The sequence below is a fragment of the Arachis ipaensis genome, chromosome B5, assembly GCF_059453495.1.
Source record: "Arachis ipaensis isolate K30076 ecotype BB chromosome B5, ASM5945349v1, whole genome shotgun sequence".
Classification (NCBI taxonomy): Eukaryota; Viridiplantae; Streptophyta; class Magnoliopsida; order Fabales; family Fabaceae; genus Arachis; species Arachis ipaensis.
Window position 1 is genome coordinate 5473829 of NC_142440.1, and position 11209 is coordinate 5485037.

Consider the following 11209-nt stretch of genomic DNA (forward strand, 5'->3'; position numbering starts at 1 on the left):
ATTTGTCCACATGCTTATAGAGCAATCCACGTTTGATGATCCAGAGCCACGTCACGGCCTGCACGTTACACCTCAGCGTTTTCCGTCGACTTTGAACGGAGAAACAAACTCAAGGGCTAATTGGTATCACGGAGCAAATGGATAAGGACCGATTTGATAAATAATAAACGTCAGGGAGCGAGTAGTCAATTTTCAAAATGGACAGGGGGCGGAAAGGGTATTTACTCTATAGCAAATTAGCAATACACAGAAGGAAAACATAAAACACATAAATACATAATAGACCAATAAGAACAAAGAGCAAGTCCACTACCCGAAATGGCATACGTGTTATGGATAGACCTGAAAATTGAGCACATTCATAAACACACAGACTGCCAAAATTACAGTAAAAACGAAAGGTCCCAATTTGGATGCGACTTCCTCACACACTGAAAGCTAAGCGCCTAAGCCAATAAAAACCAAACCAACGAAACATACCTTACTCACTTCTCAGCTCTGACACAACCCAACCGTACGCCACATCCCATCTCATTCCTTTCTTTAGTTTCTTCCTTTCATTCGATTCACTTTTTCAGTTTTTCTCTTTTCACTTTTTCAATTATTTCGCTCCTTTTTTATTTGTTTTCCTCAGAAGACGAAACGAACATGGCGGAATCGGTGGAGCTTCCGAGCCGGTTGGCAATCCTTCCTTTCAGGAACAAGGTGCTGCTTCCCGGCGCCATCATCAGAATCCGCTGCACTTCTCCAACCAGGTTGGTTCCTCTACCACTTCAGCTCCCTCACATTCATTTCTTTGGTCGCTGAGAAAAATAAAATGAAATTTATGTGATTTAATCGTATTTTGATTCTCCGAGCTCAAAAATCCTTTCTGTGATTTTGCACTACTTAGTCTGTTTCATTAGGTAACTTGTGATGTTAAAACCTTGTGCGGAGTTTCCCCTCGCGCTTTTTAGTTGATGTAACCATTGTGTTGTGGATGGACTCTGCTAACTACTGCAATGCGTTTACCTGTGCCTATATGTTATAGTTGCCGAGTTAAACTTTTTCACTATATGGCGTGCATGTGGATGTGTTCTTGATTGAATATGCAGTGTGAAGCTGGTGGAACAAGAGCTTTGGCAGCGAGAAGAGAAGGGGATGATTGGCATCTTGCCAGTTCGTGATGCTGCTGAAGTTAAGCCAGTGGGTCCCACTATGTCTCAAGGTGATACATTGATTAGTAGTTTTCTTTTTTCCATTTCTTTTAAAGGAAAAAGGAGCATATTGTCATAATGGTTTTGTTTACTTTCTCTTGTAATCGTAGGTCTTGATTCTCTAGATCAAAGCTCAAAACTTCAAGGTGGTTCATCTGATTCTCATAAACTTGATACAAAAAATCAGAATGATGTTGTTCATTGGCATAACAGGTATATCTCAAATGAGTATCTACTATATAACATATATATTCAGACCATATGTAAAATATTTTCATTTGATTGATTTGATTAAGTTTGTTGACTTTTTCCTGTTAAATTAATTGTTCATATTTTATATTTGTACCTTAATTTGGTCATGTTACTAGTATGGTCTAAAATAGTAACTTATATCATGGAATTATGAGAAATTAAATCTTCAGATTGAGGTGAATTTTAATAGACCTTCAATTCCAGGGGGGTAGCTGCTCGAGCATTACACTTGTCAAGGGGAGTGGAGAAACCAAGTGGGAGGGTCACGTATATAGTTGTTCTTGAAGGTTTGTGCAGATTCAGCGTCCAAGAACTAAGCACAAGAGGGACATACCATACTGCAAGGATCTCCTCGCTTGAGATGACTAAGACTGGTAAACTATTCTTCCCCGTCGCTTAACATCAGCTACTACACAGGAAATGGATATTTTATGCTCAGGATATTGCTTTCAGACTTTGTTCTCTTGATGTGTCTTTTTCTCATTTCATCTTTGTAGCCATTTAAATCACTAGCATTCAGATAATAATTATAATTATAATATTATGTAAAAGATAAATACATGTAACAATATGTTCCACCCAAGGATATCACCATGAAAAATTGCACTACCGGATGTAAACATTCTAAATTATGGTTTTGTTTTCTTACTATGAACACATAGATCATTGAAGCATGTTGAATATTGAACAAGTAACTGGTATTGGAAAAATATGATAGTGGTAGCATGGGTAGGCTATATGTGTCATGGCGAATTGGTTAAAAATTTGATTATTCTTTTTGTATATAGTATTATAGTTGTTGTAGCTATCACCTAATGTTCTCTTTGTTTTCCCTTACCTATATTGATTTGTAAGGGAAAAATGAAAAGAACTTTGAACTTTTTTTATTATTATTATTAGTATAACTCCTTTGGTTCATTATCTTTGAAGAAACTGAGTTGCCTCCATTTTCTAATGTAGAGATGGAACAGGTGGAGCAAGACCCTGATTTCATAATGCTGTCTCGCCAATTTAAAGCGACTGCCATGGAGCTTATTTCTCTTCTAGAGCAGGTAGAAATTTGTAATCCAATAATAAATGGCAACATTGACTAAAGCATGGAAGACTGTTTAGCATTGATCTTTGAAAAGTTCTAGCTTTCAGTTAAGATCATTATATATTTCTAATCCATGATTGCATAAAGTATTTCTTGAATATATAAAATGGAATCTCTGGATCTAGATTAGGATAGCTTGTAAATAATATAACTTGTTACTTGACTATTGTATCTTAGCTATGTTCTCTCGAGGATATTCTGTGCCTGTTCTGTTTCAATGTCAGATTAGCATTACTTGCTTATATGTATGCTTGTTTATAGAAACAAAAAACTGGTGGAAGGACAAAGGTTCTTTTGGAGACTGTCCCAGTTCACAAGTTGGCTGATATATTTGTTGCTAGCTTTGAGATAAGCTTTGAAGAACAACTCTCTATGTTGGATTCAGTTGATCCTAAAGTGAGGCTTTCAAAAGCAACTGAATTAGTTGATAGGCACTTACAAGTAAGTTACAGGATATATGATGCTTCATATGGATTTGATTTTCCATTGTTTGTCTTTCATTCGGCTTTTGTTCATTGCCAACAGTCTATCCGTGTAGCAGAGAAAATTTCACAAAAGGTTGAAGGACAACTGTCAAAATCTCAAAAGGAATTTCTTCTGCGTCAACAGGTTAGCTTTCTCACATCATATCCTAAATACATGGTAAATGCAAGGGTACAGGTGAAATACTGAAAGGGATTTATACCATAACAAAATTAAATTAAATTAAATCTTTCAAGCTAGAAGCTTCCAATGACAATGACTTCTACGGTGTAAGAGATTTATTCATGTGTAGGAGCTAGTGATACAGGCTATAGCTGGCTGTGAATGGCAGTTTGTGAAAACTTTTAGTGCCTCTATTATCACGTTGTTTAGGCAATCAGCATGTCTTATAGTTTGCTCAAATGGTGATTTTTGTACCTTTTGTTCCTCTCTGTAGAAAATATTAAGTGGAAATATAGGGAGATAGAAAGAGAGTATATCAATACTATAAGTCCGTAGCTTGTTAATAAATATAAATTATTAAACGAAGTTACATGTAACAAAGCTCGTTAATCGTTATACTAAGGCAATGACTTATCGGTTAGAAGCATAACAATTGTTGTCCTCTAAGGCTGCTAGCTGTAGTTTTTTAGATGATATCGGAATAGCTTTGCCCCCAAGGACTTGGGCGTGTTTGCTTTCTTCTGGCAGTAATTTGATGCAAATGGTGATATATTATTGCCAAGGACTTAAGTCTTTGCTTTTGGTTGATGTTGTCACAATGAAGTATTTTTTGTCTCTATAGTCTTGTTTGAGCTTTTATCTGATTGAACTGCTCTATGCTTTTTTGTAATATACATTTTAGATGAGGGCTATAAAAGAGGAACTTGGTGATGATGATGATGATGAGGATGACCTTGAAGCTTTGGAAAGAAAGATGGAAAGTGCAGGAATGCCACAGAATATCTGGAAGCATTCTCACAGAGAATTGAGGTACTTTCAGTTGGAAAAGTAGTTGCAAATGATGATGACTAATCTCAGAAGGAATTTCTCACTATAAATTTCAATTTCAAAAAACTCTAGGATCACCATGGTCCAAGTATTCTAAAATTTTATGTAGAAAGTCAATTGACTTTAATGTGATGTTATCCCTCAGGAGACTTAAAAAAATGCAGCCCCAGCAACCTGGGTATAGCAGTTCACGGGCTTATCTGGAACTTCTTGCTGATCTGCCATGGCAGAAGGCCAGCAAAGAAATTGAACTTGACTTGAGAGCAGCACAGGAGCGCCTGGACAGAGATCATTATGGTTTAGTGAAGGTCAAGCAACGGATAATTGAGTACTTGGCTGTTCGCAAGGTGCTTTGTTACTCATCCCACCTATAAATAGCTAGTATTCTGTTGCACGGTGCAGTATAATGTATATCTGATTTAAATATTTACATTGCAGCTTAAGCCAGATGCAAGGGGCCCTGTATTGTGCTTTGTTGGACCGCCAGGTGTTGGGAAAACATCATTGGCATCTTCTATTGCTTCAGCTTTGGGCAGAAAATTTGTGCGCATATCCCTTGGTGGTGTCAAGGATGAAGCTGATATTAGAGGACACAGGAGAACATACATTGGAAGCATGCCTGGGAGGCTCATAGATGGACTAAAGGTTCACAATTCAACTTGAATATTGAATATAGTATCTGATTTGTGTTGTATGGTATTTGCAATGCTTGGAGTAAGCCATTGATGGCTAGAGGTTTTATAATACACAATGCCTGCAAGAGCTTATATGCTTTTGGCCATTTGCTTTTTGGACTCTCCTCTCTGTATTTTCTCTTTAATCCTGGAAAATGTTTTCTTTAAGGAGAGGGAGGCCACTAAGGCTGGAAGTTCATTCAAAATGTAGAGAAACATAAATTTGGAAATGTTCATTGAGAGCTTAAGAAGTAGTTTCAACTTGATTTCATGTGGCTAAGTTAATTTATCCTTTCGTGATCGTATGATGTGAGGTTATTTTGAAAAAGCTGCATGTTTATTTTTCTTCATGTACACATATAAGATACATTTTTAAAGTATAAAATTGGGCCAAAATAGATAAAATTTATCAAATACTATAATTTCTTTTTCCCCTTAGGAATCTCATACTGCTTTTGACATCTGACCTTTAGAGAGTAGCTGTCTGCAATCCTGTCATGCTGCTCGACGAAATTGACAAGACTGGTTCTGATATTCGTGGAGATCCAGCTTCAGCATTGCTAGAAGTTCTTGATCCAGAACAAAATAAAACATTCAATGATCAGTATCCTATAATCTTCATTATATCTTCCCTCTCTTAGTAGTAAGTTTTGCCAATTCATGTAGAAAATCTTTCTCTGGTGGAGAATGGTTTCAGAGTTTTCTTCTTAGTTTTAAATGATGCAGTATCAGTTATCCATTTCCAGATTGGGTTAAATTTTTTTTCTATCTTTCCATTTCCACCGTTACTGGAAAAAAAATCTGTAAGATTAAAATTATTTTTGTAATTGATTATAAGAAAAATAGCCCGCTTTTTTTTTATTTTGTATCAGCTGTGAAATTCAATTCATCAAGGATGATTCAGCAATTTTGTATGGGAATTATTATTAGTGTCTTTTATATCCTGAGAACAAGTTAATTTCTGTTGTCATAACTATCTTTTATTGCACAATGCAACTAAATATATAAATAATCCAAAGTTGTTCCTTAAGTGAGATAGCTATTTGAATGTTCCATTTGATCTTTCCAAGGTAATATTTGTGGCTACAGCAAATAGGGCACAGCCGATTCCACCACCTCTCCTTGACAGGATGGAGGTCATTGAGCTTCCTGGATATACAGCTGAGGAAAAGCTAAGCATAGCCATGCGACATTTGATTCCTAGAGTTTTGGAACAGCATGGGTTGAGTTCTGAATTTCTTCAAATTCCAGAGGTATGTTTTGACGTAAATGAAATTCTTGAAACAGTGAGAAAAGGGGTTCTCATTCACTGGAAGTACATATATTTTCAGTGCCATCAAAAAAAGAAAGAATAAAAGAAAGAAATAAAAACCATCAAACGAATAAATTTTCTTTTACCATGTTCCGAAGAGAAGGGGCACAGGAAAAATGAGACCTGACACTTCACCTGGGTTTAAATGGTAATATGATGTTCAAAATCCAAAATAATATTATTGTGTCCATTCAATCACTCCTTCCCAAGTGTGCATAATAGTGGAAACTTAGCTATATTTTTTAATGTCATCATACATTTTCTTAATTGAGCACTGGAAGTATATCTTTAGTAGTCCCAAGGGGCTGCATTCTTTGCTTTCACATTGTCTACTAAACAAACACAATGGAGCTAACAAAAATATGCTGCATGTTGTAAAGAGATACTCTATACAGTTTATCTATGAAAGCAATTTTGTTATATAGGATGCTGATCAGCATTATTTTAATGAAGGGGATGGTCAAGCTTGTTATTCATAGATATACTAGGGAAGCTGGTGTACGAAATTTGGAAAGGAATCTCGCTTCCCTTGCTCGTGCTGCTGCTGTAAGAGTAGCAGAGCAAGAACAGTTTGTCCCACTAAACAAAGGGATGGAGGGACTAGCTACACCACTTCTGGAAAACAGACTTGCTGATGGTGCTGAAGTTGAAATGGAAGTTATACCAATGGGTGTCAACAATCAAGACATTTCAAACACATTCAGGATCACCTCTCCGTTGGTTGTTGATGAAGCCATGCTTGAAAAAGTGCTTGGGGTAAATGAAATGAATTTAAGTCCCTACATTTTTGGCATATGATTTGTTTGCTTCTCTAAATGTGGTACTATGTTGTACTGCATTTTAGAGTGTGGCTCTAATATATTACGTGAACGGGAGCTTTGTATGTGATGTCCTCTTGAAAGGGATCTTATATATGTAATATGCTTAAAGGTGTGTTGCGCCTAATATGCTGATGTCATCAATTGCAGCCTCCAAAGTTTGATGGAAGAGAGGCCGAACAACGTGTGGCAACCCCTGGGGTATCTGTGGGGCTAGTTTGGACTAGTTTTGGTGGAGAAGTTCAGTTTGTGGAGGCTACAGCAATGGTGGGGAAGGGTGAATTGCACCTGACTGGACAACTTGGTGATGTCATCAAAGAATCTGCTCAGATTGCTTTAACATGGGTAATTGTCTATGTCTAATTGATTTTTAGCTCACTTTTCTCATGAATGTGTTTGTTCCTCCTAAATTTTCTCAAATAATGTGTCATGTTTCATGTATTCATAAGCCTTTACATAACTAGATAGGGCTGTAAGAGAATTGGCTCTTAACTGTTATAGGAGTCTCCATGACTTAGCAATTTAAAGTGAGATCCAAGCTACCCTTATTCTTGAAACAGAAGTTGAACCGTAGGTTGAAACCTAAGGATTAAGTGTGTTACTAACAAAAATTCTTGAAAGCATTGAATTGTTCCTCCAACAGTTAGGAATAACATTTTCTTCAATATTTTAGACTGAATTTTGGTCAAGTCAATTCCAGTATGCATGATGCACCTGTTAACACCAAGTGCCACTTCACTATTATTATACATGTCATAATTTAAGGTTCACTACTTGTTTCATTGATTATTAAGGATTTATTTATAGGTAAGAACAAGAGCAGCTGATCTTAGGCTGGCTGCCACAGAAGGCATTAATCTGTTGGAGGGCCGCGATGTACATATACATTTTCCTGCTGGTGCTGTACCTAAAGACGGGCCTTCAGCTGGTGTGACTTTGGTCACAGCATTGGTATCACTTTTCAGCCGGAAAAGAATGAGATCAGATACTGCTATGACAGGGGAAATGACATTAAGGGGTCTCGTACTACCTGTTGGTGGTATCAAGGATAAGGTACATTTACTTGTGTCCTCATGACAAGTGTAAACTTTATGAAATATGTTACTGGTAATGTATAGCGGTAGGTGCAAATACGTGATTTATTCTGCGTTCATCTTTAATGCTACAAAATTTTATTATTAGTGATTCCTTAATTTTTTCACAGATATTAGCTGCACATCGGTATGGTATTAGGAGAGTCATCCTACCTGAGAAGAACTTGAAGGACTTGGCTGAAGTACCATCCTCGGTGCTGAACAACTTGGAGGTAAGTTTGTTTCTACATTTTTGTTCAGCAAGTCTGGGCAATTTTATAGTTGATGTCAAAATCCGTGTATCCAATCTGACACTTAATAGTGGACAGAAAGAGTAACTAGTATTAAGGTATATACACGTATTTGGTGTTAAAAAATTTTCTCCTTTTTGGACTTGAATACATTCTCAGATAGCATAGGCCATGTGCATATTTTTGTATTCAACTATCATGCTTCACGAGGTCCTTAATGACTTCCATATCACTGAAACGAATCATTCATAGTTTCCTTTCTGAACTTTCTGAACAGATACATCTTGCAAAGCGAATGGAAGATGTGTTAGAGCAAGCTTTTGAGGGCGGGTGCCCTTGGAGGCAGCACTCAAAATTGTGACAGTATTATCCCTAAGACGTTGACTAGCACGTCCTACATTCAACCATTTGGTCCCACCATGATCTCTATGCATTGTCGTTAATATTGCGGCATTGGAGACCGCTCATTTAAATCTATTACGGTGGACGGTGATCGTGTTTGAGCAAAACTTGAGTAAGACACGGCTTGGAAAAGAGCTGCATATTACAGAGACTGACCCCATTTACTGTCGGTGCTCTTTTGTAACTTGTAAGTACATTTTTCTTTTCTGCGTTCGACCCGCAGTTAACCCACTCCCTTTTCATTCCCACTTTATTCTGTAAATTTTGTTGTATCAATGTAATTTTTATTGTGCTTAATCTATTCAGTTTTTTTCACCAACCAATGGAGCACTTCTGTATTCTCTCTCTCAGTCAGTTGGTTCTATTGTCGCTTTTATGTATAACTAGAATCGGACCTACATGTTACAGAAATCAAATAAACTATGAAAATGCCTAATAAATATTGTAGGTTCGTATGAAAACAAATTATACGATATCCTCAATTTCTCACTATGATTTTTTTATAGAAATTATTTTCTTGTCTAGCTTTTAAAGTTATTTTGACTAGAATAATTGAAAGATAGAGAAAGCATCCATCTATATGGTCAACTTTTTTTGGTTCGGAATCTATATTATTCGACTTTAGTTTGCACAAGAATAGTCAAATGGTGGCAACTCAAAAATGTCTTCATGTGAGACGTAATTGCGTTCGTCAACTGCTTCCCGTATTGTTCTTTTGAATGGGAGCGGCTCTATTTTCATAATGCTGAGACGTTAAAACTTAAAAGAGTAAAATATTGTTTTTGTCTCTAACGTTTGGGGTAAGTTTTAAAGTTATCTCTAACGTTTCAATCGTCTTATTTAAGTTCCTAACGTTTTAAAATTGACTCAATTGTCCTGCCATTAGGGATCTGTTAACAGAATTAATGGTGGGACGAAATTGAAACGATTTTGAAATGTTAGGGACTTAAATAGGACGAAAATGTTAGGGACAAAAATGATACATAGAAATAAATTTTAATTTTATCCTTTAATAATATCAATTTTTTACTATACATAATATTCAATTATTTTTTAATCATCTAAGTAAATTACACTTAATCATATTACTTTTATTTTAAATAAATTAATTTTTTTATAATTTTACTCTTAATGATTTTAGTTATCATGAAATATTTATAGAATGACTAGTATATAAATTTGCAGAAAAGAAGAAAATAATATATATACAATAAAATATAAATTATACCTTTTATCTCTAATGTATCAAAATTCTTTAAAATTATAAAAAATAAATTTATTTAAAATAAAAGTAATGTGATTAAGTGTAATTAAAAAATAATTGAATACTATTGTTAGGCAAAAAATTATTATCACTTAGAAAAAAATAATTTGTTTTAAGTAAATAAATATAAGATAATATTATTATTAACTTATGAAGCCAGATTCAATATATTAGGGGAAGCTTCTAATTAACTAGCAAAGAAGCAATTTTTATTCAAAATTTGAATTAAGCCTAAATTACAGGACGTGCTATATGCAGGAGCAGTTATCAACATAGAGCGTTAAAATTTGAGTAAAACAGCTATCTATTTAACTTTTGAAATTCACAAGAGGTGCAGACAGTGGCGGAACTTGAAATAAACTTTTGGGGGGCCAGATAGAAGATAATTGTTAAGATGTTTTTGATATGGACTCCATTTAAGATAAGTTCGCCTAACCTCATCTCTCTAATTTGGGTGATATTGCCAAATTTAAAACCGTTTTTCAGTGTCTCGTTCAAAAGAATTAAAGTCAAACTCATCAGATCTTTGAACTTTTGAAGGTTGTATCTCACTTTCTTCGTGATTCATTAAAGTATAAAAACTATCCACAAGTGTTGATTTTGTAAAGGGTAATGCTAGGTAACCAATAATTTTTTTAAACAATATGAACAACCACCAATCAAATTAAAACACACTACACCTCTAAATTAACCACCTAAATCTTAATATTAGAATAATAATCATCCGCACACCTAGTGAAATGAACATCTGATCTATCCATTGTTCACATTGTTTAGTATTTTCATTGTCTACCTATACTTTTCCTATTATAAAAATTATATGTTCTCCTTCTTGAATATTAGCCTTCCTCTTAAAAATGCATCAATTCTTTGATTTTTCATGATTATTTTATATAAAAATTTGAATATATATCCTGTAAAATATGTAAAAAAGAAATTAGAAGGATAAATATTAAAATTTATAATATTTATTGATTTTTTTATCAATTTATACAAATACAATAATATCAATACTTATTGAATATTCTAATATTTTTTATCATTAAAAAATTAAATTAAATAAACAGTAAAATATAAAATAATATTAAATTACATAAATAAAAAATACCTAATTTTTTATATTTGAATTCAAAGGTAGATGGAGTGTTGCTTATTGAATAGAGAGCTGCGAAATACAAATACACTCAGTTCAGTCCAAATCTAACAAAGTTTGAATGTTTAAAACTAAAAAACTATTGTGCAATAAAAGCAAGAGATGAAGATTGAATTTTAATATTTTATGTCATAGTAAATTAAAGTATTTGAGCCAACTGAATTATTTTTTATTTTCTGAAAAAGTACTACTAATTTTTTTAACAAAAGTTGGGGGATCATGGCCCCCTTGTCTTAACTAAGCTC

At 34.6% G+C, this 11209-nt stretch overlaps 1 protein-coding gene across 2 annotated transcripts; it reads left to right on the forward strand.

Moving 5' to 3' along the window:
- Positions 1-306: 306 nt before the first annotated feature.
- On the forward strand, positions 307-8866 carry LOC107642620 (lon protease homolog 2, peroxisomal). 2 transcript variants are annotated; one of them, XM_088487633.1, is made up of 18 exons: positions 375-514; positions 635-755; positions 1095-1207; positions 1307-1409; positions 1653-1822; positions 2409-2500; positions 2806-2985; positions 3070-3153; positions 3872-3999; positions 4163-4364; positions 4456-4662; positions 5165-5295; positions 5731-5944; positions 6457-6759; positions 6972-7166; positions 7629-7874; positions 8026-8127; positions 8423-8866. In XM_088487633.1, the coding sequence occupies exons 2-18, from the start codon at positions 649-651 to the stop codon at positions 8504-8506; spliced, it is 2661 nt and encodes an 886-aa protein (XP_088343759.1). In that variant the 5' UTR covers positions 375-514; positions 635-648; the 3' UTR covers positions 8507-8866. The 2 variants fall into 2 exon arrangements, with proteins under 2 accessions (XP_088343760.1, XP_088343759.1); XM_088487634.1 differs by having other exon boundaries at positions 307-755.
- The last annotated feature ends 2343 nt before the right edge of the window (positions 8867-11209 follow it).